The 21,616-nt window shown below is 35.4% G+C and overlaps 1 protein-coding gene across 6 annotated transcripts in view; it reads right to left on the reverse strand.

Annotated features, from left to right (window-relative positions):
- LRBA (LPS responsive beige-like anchor protein) overlaps positions 1 to 21,616 on the reverse strand; it is a 758,742-nt gene that overhangs the window by 426,397 nt on the left and 310,729 nt on the right. For all 6 annotated transcript variants that reach the window (XM_032412965.1, XM_032412964.1, XM_032412967.1 and 3 more), the window contains one exon: positions 9,439 to 9,547. In XM_032412965.1, coding sequence (XP_032268856.1) covers positions 9,439 to 9,547 — 109 coding nt within the window. The remainder of the gene's footprint in view (positions 1 to 9,438; positions 9,548 to 21,616) is intronic.

The following is a 21,616-nucleotide window of genomic DNA, read 5'->3' on the forward strand; positions in this document are numbered from 1 at the left end:
ACTGGGTATTTACCCCAAAGATACAAATGTAGTGATCTGAAGGGGCACATGCACCTCAATGTTTATAGCAGCAATGTCCACAATAGCAAATTATGAAAAGAGCCTAGATGTCCATCAACAGGTGAATGGATAAAGAAGATGTGGTATAGATATACAATGGAAAATTATGCAGCCGTCAAAAAAAAAATGAAATCTTGCCATTTGCAACAACGTGGATGGAACTAGAGGGTATTATGCTAAGCGAAATAAGTCAATCAGAGAAAGGTAAGTATCATATGATCTCACTGATTCGAGGATTTTGAGAAACAAGACAGAGGATCATAGGGGAAGGGAGGGAAAAATGAAACAAGACGAAACCAGAGAGGGAGACAAACCATAAGAGACTCTTAATCTCAGGAAACAAACTGAGGGTTGCTGGAGGGGAGGGCGGTGGGAGGGATAGGGTGGCTAGGTGATGGACACTGGGGAGGGTATGTGCTAAGGTGAGTGTTGTGAATTGTGTAAGACTGATGAATCACAGACCTGTACCCCTGAAACAAATAATACATTATGTGTTAATAAAAAAATTTAAAAATTTTGTGATAATTGTACAATTCTGAATACACTAAAAGCCAAGGAAATGTACATTAAGATGGATACACTGTATGGTATGTGAATTATATGTCATTAAATTTTTTTACATTATGTTGTAAAGAACTTTTTACTTTTCTGTAGAATTTGGTTGATCCAAATTAAAAAAAAAAAAAAAAAACCTAAAGACACCTAACAACTAATTATAATTTACAGTCCTTGAAGGGATCTTTATCAGGACAAGTAGCTGATAATGACATTTTTGCACTAAGAGGCAAATTTGACTATAGACTAGATATTAGAGATATTAGTAAATTATTACTTCTTTTTACAAATGATAATGATGTAATTACATAGGGAAGTAGTCTCATGCTTTAGAAATTTATACTGAAGTATTAAGTGGTCAATTGTCACAAAGTCTGCAATTTGCTTTAAAACACTTTGATAAAAAAAACAAGCATATGTGGCAAAATGTTATAACTGTTAAATCTAAATGATGAGTGTTCATTAATCTTTTACTTTTATAATATTTAAATTTTCATAATGATAAGTAAAAACACCCAACAAAACAAAACAAAAAAAGCATTAGTTTAATGACTGTGATGATCAATAAGGAAAAAAAAAATGTATGAAACACAAAAGAATCATTTGAAATAAGCCCTAACAAATAACATTGTAATATGATACAAAGAAAGCTTCACTGACCAAAAAACAAATGATTTTGGAAAAACTGCCTAAAGTATTTGCATAAAATTAAATTAGAGTCTTATACAATACAAAGAAAAATATCTCAGATATTTTAAAACTTAAAACTGAGATCTATATCCAAATCCTAGCTTTACCACATATTAGCTGTATGACCCAGAACAAATCACTTAACCTCTCCGTTTCAGGTTTCCTTATCTGTAAAAGTTGGATGATGATGATAACAATATTTACCTCAAAAGACTATTATAAGGATTTATTTTATCCTTGGTATGGGCATAAATATGTGATACCATAGAACTGTTTATTAATTTTTAAAATCTTTAAAGTACTTAAACTGGCAAAAAAAAAAAAAAAAAAGGTCACCATTTTATTGAAAAATAGTTTGTTCACTAATGTGAAAATATATTTAAATTGTTCATCTAAAAAATGTATAGACTGCTATATTAAGAATTAATGAAGTCATTTCATGGTCTTATTTTCATAAAAACATCTGTTTTTATTACTTCAAATAAGCTACCTGGCCACTAATTTGCAGTTTCATTGAAGCTAAGTGAGTGAGTTCTACTGTACGGTACATGAAACTCAAAGGAACATCAGCCAAAAAGACATTAAGAAATTCTTATTGAAGTGGATTTTAACTTCCATACATGCCTAAAAATTAAATTGTTATGTGACAATCTTGATTACAAGTTTTACAGATATGTCATGAGTTTAAATAAACTACTTCGATAGACAAATTTTTTAACAAAAATGTTGTTGTAAACTGTGTACACCCAATACATATACCATATTTACAAAGAGGGTCCAATGTTTCTCACAACATAATTTTTAATAAACATTCCTTTTATAGCTGTAAGATTAAAAAAGAAAGTTAAGATGTACACCTAATCAATGATGTCATGACACTTAAGGAACATCTACATAAATCAAAAACAAAAGATGTCAAGGATATCCCACTCCAATGATAATCATGCAATGAACTAAAGAGATGTGCATTTCAGATCTACACTGTCACCAATCCCCTGATAATAAATGAAACAAGTCAGCTATTTTACAACCACAAATGGTACATTAAATACATGACAACATCTCTTTTTTGCAGGAGGAACTAACTAGCGGTAGATAAAGTTCAGATATATCATTAAAGACTGCATAGCATGAATTCAAGGCTGCATATAGATAACCTTTACAATATAAGCTGTCTAGGAAAAAAATATGCATCATGTAGAGTATTTTTTCAGATTTCAGAGCAATATAGTTAGAAATATATTAAACATGAGCATGCCTCAATTAATTGGGGTTTTTTTTTGATATAAACAAAGGGAATTATTTTTCTATGAAAATAAAAGACTAGTATATAAAACATGTTTGGTCTCTTAAACGTGAATCTCATATGGAACAGTTGAACAAATATATTTTCTCTCTTAAAAATTTAAGTAACAATAAAATTTGTTTAGAAATATTTGTTTTTATTTTGGTATTTTATTATCATGCTTTATAATATTACTATACAATATTGCAAATCTCATAACAAGATGATAAAGATTAAAATGAAAACTGTACTAGATAAAGCATAAAACTAAACAGCTCAGAATAAAGCTGCTGTGTTTGACAAAGATTAAATCCTATTTACACATTCTATAGAAATCTAATAAAATGTGAGCCAAATACATAGATTTCAGATTAAGAGATAAACTGCCTAGATCTGGATTCTAGTTGTAACTCTGTGTTTTTATGCTGTTTTCTCATTCATAAAATGAGATATAACAGTTCTACCTCAGGGCTTTACTGTAAAGATTAAATTAGTTAAAACCTACAAAGCACCCATAAAGTTCCTCACACAACATAAGGACTCATGCATTATGAGCTAGTGTTGTCACCATCATCCCTCATTTGAACTGTGCACATGCACACGTGCACACACACACTCTCTTGGTCCACTCACTTTAATCTCTTGCATAACACAGTGTTTTAGAAGTATTTTTCCTCTTGTCAATTCCATGTTTTCTCCTTCCTCATTCTCTCTCATTCATACACATAAAAACACATATAACACCACTACCATCATAACTAAAAAATTTTTAAAGGAATGAATTAAAAGAATGAACTACAATCTCAACCAAGAGTCACAAAGTAACTTCTCCATAATTACTTAGAAAGGACACTAAGGAATAAGTTCCAGGTTAGAATGGTAGGCTGAAATGGCAATTAAAAACTTTTTTTCTTCCTTCAATTCCTAAAAAAATTAGCAAACAAAAAAATTTTTGAACAAAAAAAAATTAATAAAAAATAACCAAGCAACAAAAGAAACATAACATAAAGCACCAAACATTAAATAATTGGTTGCCATGAAGAAAATAAAGATACTAGAACTAGAGCTAAGGGTGCAGCAAAGTTTAGTTCTTAACTATGTCCCATGTGCCCAAAGCAATACTATTAAGTTGACAAAATTCTGAGAAATTTTCTTAACACCTTCATATATGGAGAGAAACAAACTGGGCACATATTGTTACTCTTTGCATCTTCTAATTGAAGATGCTAGAAAAACCTACAGAGCAAAAACTGATGAAGCAAGGAAGCAAAAATATAGGCCTAATTTCTCAGGACAGAAGTAGACTCGAGATTATTTTCTGTAATGACGAATAATGATTCAAAACCTAAGCACATTTTTCCTTTATGACAATTGTCCATAGCTTCTAATAAGATGGGACAAACATGGCAGAAGATACCTAAAACCTTACAAAAGAAAGCAAAACTTAGGTGTGCTAAGAAAGCCTCCTCACCTATTTCAAAGATCTCTCTCCCTCTCTTCATGATAAGCTGCACAATATTGGGCAAATATCAAATTACAAACATCAAACTGTAGTTCAGAAAGGGAAAAAATTAGCTTTACATACAGTGGAGAGAAGGGAAGAAGTGATTAAGATATTCTCTTTGTCTAAACAAAACAGACTATCTGGGCAGAACATTCTAAGAATGAACAAGATGAAAAGTAAAAGCATGGTAGCAATGCAAAAATATATCACCAATCAATGAATACATTAAAAACGACCTAATAGGGGCGCCTGGGTGGCTCAGTCGGTTAAGCGTCTGCCTTCAGCTCAGGTCATGATCTCAGGGTCCTGGGATCAAGCCCCACATCAGGCTCCTTGATCAGCAGAGAATCTGCTTCTCCCTCTGCTTCTTCCCCCTGCTCATGCCTGTTCACTCCCTCTCTCTCTCAAATAAATAAATAAAATCTTTTAAAAAAATAAATAAAATAAAAACGACCTAATAATAAAATTTTTATATAAAACTGAAAGATTCTATGCAAATGACAATGAATCCTAAGAGAATGTGACAAAAAAAATACCCCAAGATTATCTTCTTCTAATGAACAACCTAACAAAAATATAACTCAAACACACAAAAAAATAAAAGTTAAAATAAGTAAGTAAGATAAAGAGAGAAGTTGAAGACCTAAATAAAGAACAAAACATAATCATTAGAGATGAATAAATTACAAAGATTGGGCATTACAAACAAAATGAAACACTAAAAACTTAATTACTGATGGCCAGAGATCAAAGAAAGCACAAAAAGAAATAACTGATAGATACGAAAGACAAAAAGGAGTATCTGACATAGATTGTGTTGCTAACTAAAGAAAAAGAAAAAAAAAAAGAAAAAATATTTCAGGAGTACCTGGGTGGCTCAGTCAGTTAAGTGTCTGCCTTCGGCTCAGGTCATGATTTTGGGGGTCCTGGGATCAAGCCCCACATCAGACTCCCTGCTCAATGGGGAGTCCGCTCCTCCCTCTCTCTGTGCCTCTCCCCCCCACTCGTGTTCTCTCTTGCTAGCTCCGTTCTCTAATAAATAAATTTTTAAGAATCTTTAAAAAAAGAAAAAATATTTCAAAATATAATTTCAAGAACTGAAGGAAAAATGTGAATTTGCAGATAATAACAAAAGACCATGTTCCAGGAAAATGTGATAAATGATGTTCAATATTGAGCCATACTGCTGTTACAGAGATGAACTTCATAGGCAAATAGTCGATTGAGGGCTATAGAAGCAAACAGTCGATTGAGGGCTAATATCAGACTGGCCTCAAACTTCTCTGAAAGAACATTTGAAGCCAGAAGACAAAGAAGGAATGTCTACAAAATTCTAAACGAATGCAAGTGTTAGCCAAGAATATTAAACTCATCAGGATGTCATTCAAATATAAAGACAGAAGGCAAATGTTCTTAAACATGAAAAAATTTTCATTGTACAGCACACATGAACCCTTGTGTGGGAAAAAAATGATGAAACCTAAGCCAATTAAGAATTGAGTCTAAAGAAGGAGCCTAGGGCTGCCTGGGTGGGTCAGTTGGTTAAGCGTCTGCCTTCAGCTCAGGTCATGATCCCAGGGTCCTGGAATCAAGCCCCACATCGGGGTCTCTGCTCAGTGGGAGCCTGGTTCTCCCTCTGCCTGCCGCTCCCCCTGCTTGTATTCTCTCTCTCTGTCAAATAAATAAATAAAATCTTTAATAAAAATAAAGAAGGAACCTAGAATCAATAAACTATGACTAATAAAAGGAGGGGTAATGAATCCATTTAAATATTTTCAATCACTCAAGTACTATCAGTGATTGTAAAACATGAATGTTATATATTTAGACAATATGAAAATTAAAGTATAACTTTAAAAATTGGGAAGTGAAGAGAAAAAAATGAAAAAAAAAAAATAAGACGACTAATGTCCTCAGCCTTCATAACAGGCTACAAATTGAAATATGCAATTTAAAATACAATGACATGAATAAAGCTCTTATTTAAAAAAATAAGCCATTGACCACGTAATTTTATCATAATTTACTAACCTCCTATTCTTTGAGAAAATACTGGTTTTTGTTTTGTTTTGTCACAGAGACTTTTACTTCTGTTTTTTCCTCAGTTTTACCTGTTAGGAGTTTACATACAATGCTGCAATGAAGAGCCTTCTTTGTATATCCTTATATACTAGTACTTTTTATTTCCAAAAAATATACTGACAGAATAGGAATATTGGGTAAATGAGTATTTGTGTGTATCTATATAATTATCAAAATACATATGGCCCAACACTTAAAATGTACATTTCCACTAAAAATATAAAAAAATACCACTGCCCATCTCCTCTATCTTCTTCAGGAGTACATCACTCTATTTACTTATCACTCTACTTTATCCCAATCTGATAACAGAGAAGTGAAAGATCATGATTTCTGAAATTTGCATTTCCTTGAATATTTGTGTTTTTGATTATCATTTTATATCTTACTGCTTACTTACATTCTTCAGTGAAATTCCTATTCAAATCCTCTGAATATATGTCTTTGGGTTTTTTGATCCTTTCACAAAAATTATTAATACAGTGAACATATTAATTTATCAGTCTTTCCACAGTCCATTATGTCTTCACATTTGTTGATATCTTTCCTCAGCTTAATGTTATGTGTAGTAACAGCTATTTACTTTTATAGTTTCTAATAGAAGTGCCTGTCTTGGTTAGAAATTTCCCTCATATGCCTTAGTTCCACTTTTATAGTTTTCTAAATATTTTCCTAAAATATATACTATGTCATCTTTCATCCCTTTTTCCTTATTCCATAGGGAAGATTTTTTTGGATATGCTGTCTTTTATAGTATTAATTAGTACTATATATCCGGAAAGGCAAGTACATCTTCAATATTCTTTTTTCATAAATCTTAGGGCTATATAAAAGCATTTATTTTCCCATTTTATCTGGATATTTGGATATCTGAATATATAATTTGAAAGTATTTAATATTTGGACATTTTTAAAGGGATACTTAAGTGTCAAATTACTCCACTGTTTTTTTTAATGAATGGTATATACTAATGGATATTGCACTGAATTTATTTATGTGAGAAAAACTGACATTTTTATGACATTAAAATTACCTCATTTTGACTACAAAGGGTATTATGGAGAAAACTGAGAAAACATGAGTAAGGTCTGTAGATTAAATAATAACCAATGTAATATTAGTTAAAACCAATGTTAATTTTCTGATTTAATAACTGTGTAGAATATACAGGACTGTACAGAATTAAAACAGAGAACAGGCATAGGAAATTTTCACTGAAGAAATTAAAAAGAGAAGATCGCTATGACTTCAGCTTGCTCTCAAATTCAGAAAAACGTAAAAAGAGGGAGAAAAGTAAATATAATAAAACTAAGAATCACAGAATCTAGGAGAAGGGTAAACAAGAGTTCTTGTGTTACTCTTAACAACCTTTCTATAAGTATCAATTTATTTCTGATTGATTCTGTCTGTCCCCCCCCACACACATACACACACACAGAGCAACATATACAATCCAGCACAGAATGACTTTCCAGTAGCTTATATTTTGTTTTGTATTAAGCTTTTATAGTTTTGTTCCAAACAGTATCCATGCATTCTTATAGAATTTGACCCAAAATAGTATTTTTTTCTTAACTGTAAACAGACTGTATTACTGATTTCCATTCTTAGTGACTACTGCCTGCTAGTCATCAAACAAATGATATTATTTTTTTGCATATTTATCTTATATCCAATAATTTTACCGAAGTCCCTATTAATTCTGGTAGAAAAATGTTCAAGAATCTCTTAGATTTTCCTACCCCATAGCATTAGAAATCTAAAATTATTATTATTTCTTCTTTTCTAGCATTTACATTAACTATATTTTACCTTTACAAAAACATCAAAAAATGTTATATAACGGTGATAGTAGGGATCACTCTTCTTTTTTTAAGAAAAATGGCTTTCACCATTTATTTATTTATTTATTTATTTTTTAAAGATTTTATTTATTTATTTGACAGAGAGAGACACAGCGAGAGAGGGAACACAAGCAGGGGGAGTGGGAGAGGGAGAAGCAGGCTTCCCGCGGAGCAGGGAGCCCGATGCGGGGCTCGATCCCAGGACCCTGGGATCATGACCTGAGCCGAAGGCAGACGCTTAACGACTGAGCCACCCAGGCGCCCCGGCTTTCACCATTTAAAATGTTTAGTAAAGTCTTTATCATATTCAAACTATTACATACATTAGGGGGGTTGCTAAAATTTATCATATGCTTCTTTCTACATTTATTGATACCTTCACATGACTTTTCTATTTTTAATTTATTGATATAATTTATTTTGTAGCTAAGTATCTTAACATTAAACCATCTCTGGATTCCATGAGTAAATTCTAAGTGGACACACTATATAATTCTTTCATTGTATTGTTAAATTGTTGGTCAAGTTTTAGTTAGAATTTTGTACCCATATTCTTAAATGAAATTGGTCCTCTAGAGTTTACTTTTCCAGTATCTTTTTCATGTTGTGACAGCTATATAAAATGTCCTGGGAGTGCATCTTTTTTAATGCACTGGAAGAATATCAGCAACATTTGAATTATCTCCTTTTAACATTTTCTAAAGAACCCAGATGGTACTTTTTTTTTTTTCTAATTCTTAGCAAATGTTCTTGTCAAATTTTCTACTTCACTTCAGTTGTGAATATTGATAATTTATATACCCACAGCACCATTAATTTCCTCTGAATTCATATTCGTTACACATGTTCATACACAACTGCCAAGATAAGCAGTGGTCCCATGATGGGTCTGTCACTTGTTCCCCCTGTGAGGACTCAAAAAGAAAGCTGTGTGCTCCCTCATTTCCTCAGCTACAAATATTAGCATGGTCTCATACCTCAAAGGAAAAGAAACTTCATGCCTCTGTGTTTCAGCTTCTCCTTAGAACCTGTAAGATCTTGTCTCTACAAAGCAATTTTCATTTCTGCTTGGTTGTCATTTCTGGTTGATTAGCTCTGCCTTTCCCAGAGAGGGCAGAAGTCCTTCACTAACTCACATTATAGCAAAACTACCAGAGTCAAACCCACTTACATGGTTAAGATCAGGTCAACCAAACACAGAAGCTGCCATGAGCAACTTGTAGATAAAATGGAGTTGAGAAGAGAGGGCAGGGCTACAGAGACCTGTACTATCGTCCCAGAATCCCCCATGACTCTCAAAAATTCATATTTAATTTTTTGATGATATATGTTTGCTGAGACCATTTTACCTATGCAGTTTCCCACAATTACCATTAAAAATGGCAATTTCCTCACACCTACCACATGTTTAACCTACCTCAAATTCTGCATGTCTGTGAATATCCTCTGCTCGTTGCCTGCTCAGGATAAATTCAGCTTCATTTGCTACTCTTACTAGATGATCCTTCATTGTTTGGCTAAGCAACCTATAAAGAGATGAATACTGTCAAATAAATAAATGTACACACACACAATATATATAATTAATCAATGCTCAAAGCCAATGTATCTTGTTATTTGGGGCAGGAAAGGATGTTTACTCTCCTGTCATCATACCCAATGAAGTGCCATTATGTCACACTAAATAATTAAAGGATATAATAGCAAAAAATTATCCTCCTGGCAACAGCAGATTAGCTTTTATCCAACTAGCTATCCAAGGAAAACAACTAAAACTGCTGGATTAAATTTGTGTTTTAATCTTTTTTAAGGTACTGGAGAGTTTACAAGGCAGCCACGATTTAAGGAGCCAAGATCCTAGAGAAGAAAGCACAGAGATGACATTCAGCATGACTTTTTTCATTGAACCATTTACTTTTCACAGGTGGAAATACAGAAGCTAAACAGAGAGAGTTTTACAGAGCTAGGGAGACAAAAATTGAATGTTATAAACTGTCGAGGTGGAGGGATCCTAGATTACCCAGGCTTACAAAAGGAACCCAACTATACCCTAGGAAAGAGTATAGACCAGTCCTCAAAGACACTAAAACAGACTCTCAAACAACATTATAGTGATCTTCACTTAAATTATGAGGGAGCCAAAAAGCTAAACAAAAATTTCAAAATCTCACAAGGTAAGGAGTAAAGAAATAGACATACCAACACAGGAGAACTATATTCCAGGCAAACTGGAAACAGAGCAAACTCTCACAAAGATTTAAAAAAACTCCAGCCTTGAATCACCTCAGTCCTAAATTAACATAATCAGCACCTAGACTAACTGGTAATCAGAAATCAAAAGGAAATCCCTAGAGGAAGATCTCATCACCTAGAGACTTACATTTACCCCTGTAATTTTAAATATAATTTCCAACAGTCAATCACCAATTAACAGGAATAAAAAGAAACAACAATAAAAGAATGAAAACCAAATAGAAGACAACTCAGACAACTGAGATAGTAAAGTTTCATATCTGAACATTGAAATAAATGTAGTTATGGTTCAGGACAACAGATTCTAAGAAAAAGAATTCCAGTAGAGATTGGAAACTGTTAAACCACTGAACAAAACAAATATGAAATTAATAATAGATTTACCAGCTTATTAAACTCATAAAGAAGAACTTAACTGAAGAATAGGTCAATGACAACTAAATAGAACCATGGTTAAGAAAAATGATGAAAACCTGACCAAATAAATAACAGACATACGGAACATGGTAAAAAGGTCTAACAGGAGTGTATCAAGAGTAAGGAAAAAAGACAAATAATTCAAAAAGAGCAATAATTGAAGAGATAATGGGAAATATTTTTTGAAAATTGAGGGAAAAAGCCATTGAGCCATACGTTGAAGTGCTACAAACTCCAAGCAGGATCAAAGAATACCACACCTAGTCATGTCATAACAAAACTGTCAAAGGAAAAAAATCTTAGCCAGAGGGAGGGAGAAAGTGGAAGAGGTAAGGGCACTTACATGCCTTCAAAAGAGCAAGAATAAGACTGATGGAAGCCATGTAAGAATGCAATGACCCCTATCAAGTGCTAAACAAAAAGAGCAGCTAATTAAGAATTCTATGCCCCCAAAACACCTTTTAAAGATAAAAGTGAAAGTATCCAAAATATACCACTGTGAAGAGTCTTTTTTCTAAACTCCCTCAACTGCCTAGAAGCACAGTCTCCCAAAACAATTCATCTGTTGCAAGTCCTCTCCACTGAAGTTTCACAACCAGGAAAGAATGACTCCTATTACCTAGAGACTTAGAAGTCAGCACCTGGATAGGAAATTGTCTAAAGGGACACTGTCACAAAATTATCTTATCTCCCATATATTCTCCTAAGGGTTCATTTATCTTTCCTTAAAGTCATTTGTTTTCCCCTAAGTGCCCTCACCTATTAAGATGGTATAAAGCCTCAAAATTGAACCTCTTTCTTGAGTCACATTTTTCTATGAATTCTCTTAAACATCCATCAATTTTATTTTATTTTTTAAGATTTTATTTATTCATTTGACAGAGAGACAGCGAGAGAGGGAACACAAGCAGGGGGAGTGGGAGAGGGAGAAGTAGCCTCCCTTCTGAGCAGAGAGCCCGATACAGGGCTCGATCCCAAGACCCTGAGATCATGACCTGAGCCGAAGGCAGATGCTTAATGACTGAGCCACCCAGGCCACCCCAAACATGCATGAATTTTAAAAAAATGTCTTTTCTCTTGCCAGTCTCTCTTTTGTCGATTTGATGCACTGGCCCCCAAAGAAAGAAAATAAGAGGATAGAGGAAAAATTTTTCGTCTTAGGCAAAAGCAAAATAAGCACATTTAATGACAAACAAAACAGAGAAATTGTCAATAGACAAACCACATTAAAGGGAGTTTTTCAGGGGCGCCTGGGTGGCTCAGTCGGTTAAGCACCTGCTTCGGCTCAGGTCATGATCCCACGGTCCTGGGATCAAGCCCCGCATTGGGCTCCCTGATCAGCGGGGAGTCTGCCTCTCCCTCTACTCCTCCCTCCTGCTCATGATCTCTCTCTCTCTCACTCTCTCTCAAATTATTTTTTTTAAAAAGGGAAGTTTTTCAGACAAGTAAAATAGTATCAGATTGATTTAACACAAGGAGGTAGAAAATAAAAGAAAAAGTCAACATGGGTAATCTAAAAGAATACTGGATGTTTGTAACAATTATAATAATGACTTCTAAAACTCAAAAATATCATAATGTTAAAATATATAATAGCAATCAAAGCAAAAGAAATTAAAAGAAATTAGTGTTGTAATGTTCTTTCACGTCCATGAACTGGTGAAAGAACCAATTTATTTAAGATGTTATCAACTCTAATATTCATGTTTCAATCCCGAGGCAACCACAAAAGGTATCTAAAATAATGTATAACCAATACACCAATAGAAAAAAAAAACAACTGAATAACAAAAATCATTTAGCTTAAATGAAAGAAAAAAAAAGAAACATACAAAACATGGAACTAAAAAGGACACAGATAAGAAGTAGTTAAGTTTTAACCTAAATACATCAGGAATATATAGAAAGCAAACAAATTTAATGATACAATTACCATCAGGTACATTTTTTTTTTTTTTAAGTATGTGCTGTTTAAACGTAACACAGTTTCAATATGAGGTTGCATAAATGTTGAAAGTCATTTTTCAAAAAGGTAAACAATTTAAAAAATAGTGAAAGAAGACTAATGTACCTTTATTAATGTAAGAAAAAGTTGGCTTTAAGAAACAAAATTAGAGATAAAGAAATAAATACTTCGAATGATAAGGTGAATGAGTCAGAAAGATACAAATTCAGAATTTTGAGACTCTACATTTTTATGTCCCTAAGAATATGACTTACAACTAGGTGTAGAAGATATAAAGCTATAGCATATTTTAACAGTGTGATTACAAACCTGATGAAATGGACACATATATCACATTTCACCCACTAAGTGAAAAATAAATATGCTTATCATGAAAACATGGATCATATACAAAACAGGCAAAATGTGGGGTCAAAAAGAAATCTATACGGGCGCCTGGGTGGCTCAGTTGGTTGAGCGACTGCCTTCGGCTCAGGTCATGATCCTGGAGTCCCGGGATCGAGTCCCGCATCAGGCTCCCTGCTTGGCAGGGAGTCTGCTTCTCCCTCTCCCACTCCCCCCTCTTGTGCTCTCTCTCTCTCTCAAATAAATAAATAAAATCTTTAAAAAAAAAAAAGAAATCTATAATAAATTTCAAAGGAAGAAATCATACTCAGTACATTCTCTGACACAACAGAACTAAACTAGAAAAAAAAACCAAAACATTCTGCACAAAGAAACTCTAGGATGGCCTCCAATTTTCCAAATTTCTGGTATCCTCAGCCTTATGTAATCGTCTCCCTGAAATTGTGGATAGGAGCTATGGCATGCCTCTAAGCAATAAAACATGCCAAAATTGAAGAAATATCATTTCCATCATTACATTAAATAAGATTCAAACTTCCATCTTACTAGCAGTCTCCCTCTATTCAATCTCAACCCTGATGGCTTAGCTAAAGAAACCTGGCATGTTATGAGCTGCCCTATAGAGAAGTCCACGTGGCAAGAAGCAGAGTACAGCCTTCAGACAACCACCAGGAAGGAACTGAGACTCAATCCCAACAACTCACAAAAAATTAAATCCTGCCAACAACCAGATGAAATTGGAAGCAAATACTTCCTCAGTCAAACATCAAATGACCCACAAACACCTTACCTACAGCCTTATAAGAGAACCTGAAGGAGAGGGGCCAGACAAGCCATGCCCCGAATCCTAACCAACAGAGACTATGAGATAATAAATGGATGTTTCTTTAAGGCCAGATTTTGGTAATATTGTTGACACAGTAATAACACTTGTGCCCGATCAGGAGCAAGATGGCGGAGGAGTAGGAGACCTGGATTTCATCTGGTCCCAGGAATTCAGCTGGATAGGGATCAAACCATTCTGAACACCTACAAACTCAACAGGAGATCGAAGAAAAGAACAACAAAAATTCTCTGAACAGAAAAGCGACCACTTTCTGGAAGGTAGGACGTGCGGAGAAGTGAATCCAAGGCGATATTCGGGAGGGTAGATGGCGGGGGAGGGGGCCGCCCCCGGCTGCTTCTGGCAAATGATAGAGCAGCGGAGCACAAAATCGGAACTTTTAAAAGTCTGCTCCACTGAGGGACGTCGCTCCAGTGGCTAAGTGGGGGGTGGAAACCTCACGGGACAGTGTGGTCTCAGGACCTCGGGGTCACAGAGAGACTGGGGGTGCCTGAGTGCAGCAGAGCTCCCACGTATCGGAGCAGGGAAGCCGGCTGCAGAGGCGGAGCCAAGGCACGGGCTGTCAGCTCGGGGTTGCCATAAACCGTGATCCCGGGCACAGTCAGGCCACTGCTCCTCCAGCAGGGACCCAACAAGCGGCAGGTCCAGGGAGAATCCTCTTCCTCCCCCAGTGGGAGCAGCACAGGAGCGCACCGCAGGGATCTGCTGGGTTTGGACACTCCACACAGAGTCGGGTGCCAGGGATAGAAATGCTCGGTCACAGGCCAGGTGAGCACAGAGTGCAGCCGGAGACCGGGGAGACAAGAGTGACTGACTGCTTTTCTCTGGGGGCTCACTGAGGAGTGGGGCCTCGAGTTCTCGGCTCCTCTGGTCAGAGACTGGGAGGCCGCCGTTATCACTCTCATCCTCCAAAGCTGCACGGAAAGCTTGCAGGGAACAAAAGCTCCCGAGAGCAAACCCCAGCGGATTACTTAGCCGGGACCAGGCAAGGGTGGGGCAATTCCGACTCGGGCAAAGACATTTGGGAACCACAGCAACAGGCCCTTCCCCCAGAAGATCAGCGAGAACAGCCAGCCAAGACCAAGTTTACGGATCAATGAGAACGGCAAAACTCCAGAGCTCGGGGAATACAGCACATAGAATCCATGGCTTTTTTACCATGATCTCACCAAAATACTAGCCAATAGGATCCAACAGTACATTAAAAGGATTATTCACCACGACCAAGTGGGATTTATCCCTGGGCTGCAAGGTTGGTTCAACATCCGTAAATCAATCAATGTGATACAATACATTAAGAAAAGAAAGAATAAGAACCATAGGATCCTCTCAATAGATGCAGAAAAAGCACTGGACAAAGTACAGCATCCTTTCCTGATCAAAACTCTTCAGACTATAGGCATAGAGGGTACATACCTCAATATCATAAAAGCCATCTATGAAAAACCCACAGCGAATATCATTCTCAACGGGGAAAAACTGAGAGCTTTCCCCCTAAGGTCAGGAACACGGCAGGGATGTCCACTATCACCACTACTATTCAACATAGTACTAGAAGTCCTAGCCACAGCAATCAGACAACAAAAAGAAATAAAAGGCATCCAAATCGGCAAAGAAGAAGTCAAACTCTCACTCTTTGCAGATGATATGATACTTTATGTGGAAAACCCAAAAGACTCCACCCCAAAACTGCTAGAACTCATACAGGAATTCAGTAAAGTGGCAGGATATAAAATCAATGCACAGAAATCAGTGGCATTCCTATACACCAACAACAAGACAGAAGAAAGAGAAATTAAGGAGTCGATCCCATTTACAACTGCACCCAAAACCGTAAGATACCTAGGAATAAATCTATCCAAAGAGGCAAAGGATCTGTACGCAGAAAACTATAAAATACTCATGAAAGAAATTAAGGAAGACACAAAGAAATGGAAAAATGCTCCATGCTCATGGATTGGAAGAACAAATATTATGAAGATGTCAATGCTACCTAGAGCAATCTACACATTCAATGCAATCCCTATCAAAATACCATCAACTTTTTCAAAGAAATGGAACAAATAATCCTAAAATTTGTATGGAACCAGAAAAGACCCCGAATAGCCAGAGGAATGTTGAAAAAGAAAAGCAAAGCTGGCGGCATCACAATTCCAGACTTCCAGCTCTATTACAAAGCTGTCATCATCCAGACAGTATGGTACTGGCAGAAAAACAGACACATAGATCAATGGAACAGAATAGATATCCCAGAAATGGACCCTCAACTCTGTGGTCAACTAATCTTCGACAAAGCAGGAAAGAATGTCCAATGGAAAAAAGACACTCTCTTCAACAAATGGTGTTGGGAAAATTGGACAGCCACATGCCGAAGAATGAAACTGGACCATTTCCTTACATAGCACACACAAAAATAGACTCAAAATGGTTGAAAGACCTAAATGTGAGACAGGAGTCCATCAAAATCCTAAAGGAGAACACAGACAGCAACCTCTTCGACCTCAACCACAGCAACTTCTTCCTAGAAACATCCCCAAAGGCAAGGGAAGCAAGGGCAAAAATGAACTATTGGGACTTCATCAAGATAAAAAGCTTTTGCACAGCAAAGGAAACAGTCAACAAAACCAAAAGACAACCAACAGAATGGGAGAAGATATTTCCAAATGACATATCAGATAAAGGGCTAGTATCCAAAATCTATAAAGAACTTATCAAACTCAACACCCAAAGAACAAATGATCCAATCAAGAAATGGGCAGAAGACATGAACAGACATTTTTCCAAAGAAGACATCCAAATGGCCAACAGACTCATGAAAAAGTGCTCAACATCGCTTGGCATCAGGGAAATCCAAATCAAAACCTCAATGAGATACCACCTCACACCAATCAGAATGGCTAAAATTAACAAGTCAGGAAAAGACAGATGTTGGCGGGGATGCAGAGAAAGGGGAACCCTCCTACACTCTTGGTGGGAATGCAAGCTGGTGCAGCCACTCTGGAAAACAGTATGGAGGTTCCTCAAAAAGTTGAAAATAGAGCTACCATACGATCCAGCAATTGCACTACTGGGTATTTACCCCAAAGATACAAATGTAGGGACCCGAAGGGGTATGTGCACCCCGATGTTTATAGCAGCAATGTCCACAATAGTCAAACTGTGGAAAGAGGCAAGATGTCCATCGATGGATGATGGATAAAGAAGATGTGGTATATATATACAATGGAATATTATGCAGCCATCCAAAGGAATGAGATCTTGCCCATTTGCAATGACGTGGATGGAACTGGAGGGTATTATGCTGAGCGAAATAAGTCAATCAGAGAAAGACATGTATCATACGACCTCACTGATATGAGGAATTCTTAATCTCGGGGAACAAACTGAGGGTTGCTGGAGTGGTGGGCGGGGAGGGATGGGGTGGCTGGGTGATAGACATTGGGGAGGGTATGTGCTTTGGTGAGTGATGTGAATTGTGCAAGACTGTTGAATCACAGATCTGTACCTCTGAAACAAATAATGCAATATATGTTAAGAAAAAAAAAAAGAAGAAGAAGCTAGCAGGAGGGAAAGAATGAAGAGGGGGAAGTCAGAGGGGGAGATGAACCATGAGAGACAATGGACTCTGAAAAACAAACTGAGGGTTCTAGAGGGGAGGGAGGTGGGGGGATGCATTAGCCTGGTGATGGGTATTAAAGAGGGCACATTCTGCATGGAGCACTGGGTGTTATGCACAAACAGTGAAGCATGGAACACTACACCAAAAACTAATGATGTAATGTATGGTGATTAACATAACAATAAAAAATTTTTAAAAAAAGAATTTACAAAAGATCAGCTATGGTAGAAATACGAGTTAGCACAATCTTGGTGAACCATGTGAATCTTCTTATCAATCTCTTATGAAATAAAAACCCCAAAACACTTGAAAAATAAATAAATAAATAAATAACACTTGTGCCCACCAATATTTGAAAATTGTGAATACACCTCTCCATAAGAAAAGAAACATGATAATGGAAATTAGAAAACGCTTTGAACTAAAAGATTATGAAAACAACAAATTAAAACGTGGGATTCTGCTAAATCTATGCTTGGAGAGAAATTTATACACTGAATAAAGAAAGAAGAAACTCTGAAAATAAATTACCTAAGTACTCAACTGAAGAAATGAGAAATAGATCACAGAAAACTCAATATACTGAAAATAAAAAGAGTAGAAATTAATTAATTATGAAATAAAAATGCACTTTAGAAAATCAATAAACAAAAAACTGGTTCTTTCAAAAAACTAATAAAATCCAAAAGAATATGTAAACAATTAAAATTAATAATTGAATTTAGAAAGATCACTAGATTGAAGTGACCTAAATCACTACAAGTGATAGCAAAATATAGAAAAATCTACTACACTCCACTTAATAGTTACCCAAAAAGTGGAAATAATTTTAAGTACTCATTTGAAAAGCATTAAAGATCATCAAAATATGTAGGAACTAACCAAATGTCTAGAATTCTATATATAAACAAAAAGAATGCTGAGAGAAGTTAAAGAACACTTAAAGAAAATAAAGAAGGATCATACCATGTTCATGAAAGTGAAAGTGACAGGTTCAATCAATTCTCCACAAAGTGATGTATAGCTATAACAAATCCCATTCAAAATTCTAGCAGGTCTCTCTATGGAATTTGACAAGTTTATTCTAACAGTTATATGAAAATGTAAAGAACAAAGAATAGCTGAGACATTCTTAAAGAGGAGGAGGAAAGAGGAGGCATAACAACAATCATAATCTTCACAGAGGACCAGTACCACCAAATATTAGGACTTATTATAATGATATATTAATCAAGACAGTGTAGTACTGGGGCAAACACAGATGAACAGACCAATGAATCAGAAGAGAACATCCAGAAACAGATTCACACATATATGCTCACCAGATTTAAGATAAAGGTACTTTTCCAATAAGGAGGAAGAAGCTGGGATTTTTCAATAACTGGTCCTGGATCAATCAGTCATATGAACAAAATTAACCTTGACTTCTATCTCAAACCATAACAAACAAATCAATTCCAAATGGATCACAGACAAGACCTAAACACTTCTGGAAGCTTTCATAAGATCACATACAATAGTATCTTTAATGACTTAAAGATTTCTTGAAAAAAACACAAAATACAACATAATGAAAAATATTGATAAACTGAGCTTCTTTAAAATTAAAGATCTGTGCTTATGAAAGCCACCATGAAGAGAATTAAAAGCCAAACTTTCAGAAGGGAGAATACATTCAGAATACTTACAGTCAACAAGGAACTTACATCTTAAATATATAAGAAATTCTTACAAATAAAGACAATAATCATAATTTTTAAAAATGAGCAAAATACACGAGTAAGCACTTCACAAAAGATTTCCAAAAGACAAATAAACCCATGAAAAGATGTTCAAGATTACTGGTCACCAGGGAAATACAAATAAAACCATAAGCTATACTACATCCCACCAGAATTACTATATTTAAAAAAAAAAAAAAAAAGGGTACTGTCAAATTTTGGCAAGGATAAGAAGCAAAAGGGACTCTCATAATCCACAAAATATGTGAAAAAAGGGTTTATAGCAACTTTACTTATAATAGCCAAGACTAGCAACTACTCAAATGCCCACTAAGAGTAAAAAATGGATTTTTTAAAATAGTAGAATATTCATATAATAAAATACTAAGCAGTACCAAAAGACCCAACTAATGTTATATGTAACAAAATTAATTTCACTAACAATGTTGGGCAAAAGTACAAAAGAATATATACTGTATGAATCATCTTGTATAAAAAGATTTTTTTTAACTCCTTTATGGTATTAGAAGGCAAGAGTTTAAGAGATGGTTTACCTTTGGTGCTACTTAAGACCTCTCCATGTAATGACTCATATGGAACTTTAATAATGAAAACAGAGTTCTAAATTTCCCAGAAAAATACCTTGGATATATGAACAATTGTCCCATTTTGATGAATACTTCCACAACACCATTTACCTTCAATTAATACTAACAAAATGATTCATTTCATATAAATGCAATCTTCTGGAACAAGTTTGCTATGCATAGGCCTTCTAAACTTCTTTCTTTAAAAGGAATTGGAAAGAAAGGTTGGGCAGGATTAGGATTATTTTTTTTAATTTAATAGCCTAAGTGACTAAACTGCAACTAGACAATGCCTACCTACAAAAGTTAGACCCAACAACAGTTATCAACAACAGCATGTCTATAAACCGGTAACAGGAACCCATTCTCATTTCATGGGGTACTTGTGTTCATAGCAATATTTTAATCAAAATGTCAATAAAATATGCATAGACTTTGATACAAAGCAATCATTACACTCCTCCTAAGTTACCATATGAACATGTTCCCACAAGTACAGAAATACATCTATGTGTACAAGGAATTTCACTAAAACAGTTTATAAAAGTGAAAAACTAAAAGAACAAAAATATGCAAACCTATAATGAGATAGATTCTTCTGAGTTGACAACAAAAGGATTACTACAATATATTGTTAAGTGAGAAAGGAAAATTAAAAGAATATTATGCACAATAGGAGTTTGGGGAAAGTACGAAAGAAAATACACCAAACTGCCATCACCTAGAATGAGGTCAGCAAAATAGGGCCTGTGGGCCAAATCTGGCCTGGCAGTCGTTTTCGTTAATAAAGTTTTACTGGAACAAAGCCATGCCCATTTGTTTATTATCTACAGCTATTCTAACATCATAACTGCAACAAGTTGAGTAGCAGTGACAGGCTATATGTCCTTCAAAGTCTAAAATATTTACTATCTGGCCCTTTCCAAAACAGTATGCCAGGCTCTGCTCTAGAAAGTAGGGCTGTATGCTTTCCTCGTATTTCTCTATTCTTTTAAGTTTTACGATAAGGAATAATTAAAAGAAAAAGCGAAGATCTTTAAAGAAAATAAAATGGCTTTCTGCTCTTCTACCACTTCTTTCACATCTCTATTTGGTTGTTGCTTTGTTTTGTTGTGAGAGAAAGAGAGCCCATGTTCATGAGTGGGGAGAGAGGCAGAAGGAGAGGGAGAGAGAGAATCTTAAGTAGACTCCATGACTACCACAGAGCCTGACTCAGGGCTCGATCTCACGACCGTGAGATCATGACCTAAGCCAAAACCAAGAACTGAGCCACCAGGGCGACCCTCCATATCTCTATTAAGTTCATATACACTATTTATAATTTGATTCCAAATCTGTCAGACCCTATCCATTATCCCAAAACTGTAACCCAGCCACTTTAGAAGTTAATGCATTGTCTTAAGATTTTGGGGTAAGATCATTAGGGTATTTTTCAAATGCTATTAAACAGTACACATTCAGACATTACAGATAAAAAACAATCCCTAGTGCAAGTTTAAAATCAGCTAATGAATAACTTCCTACGACTCTACAGATAGAGAAAGCAAGGGCTTTCATGAGTATAAACGTGAAATACTGGTTTGTGCTTCTTAGTTTCTCTCTAGAGACCAAAAACCACATCATGAATTAACATAAATATATTGCCTCACAGCACTCAAACATTAATTGAATTGATTAGTCAAGGACACACCATCCTCCCAGTCCCTAACCAAGCAACCTCAAAGTTATTCTCATCTCCTCCCTCTTCCCTACCACCTTCCTACAGGCTCCTAATCAATCAGCAAACACTGTCAGTTTTTCTCTGTAGTATTTCCAGGTTTAATTTATGCTCTGTATTTCATAG

The sequence above is a fragment of the Phoca vitulina genome, unplaced genomic scaffold (genome assembly GCF_004348235.1).
Source record: "Phoca vitulina isolate PV1807 unplaced genomic scaffold, GSC_HSeal_1.0 scaffold14, whole genome shotgun sequence".
Classification (NCBI taxonomy): domain Eukaryota; kingdom Metazoa; phylum Chordata; class Mammalia; order Carnivora; family Phocidae; genus Phoca; species Phoca vitulina.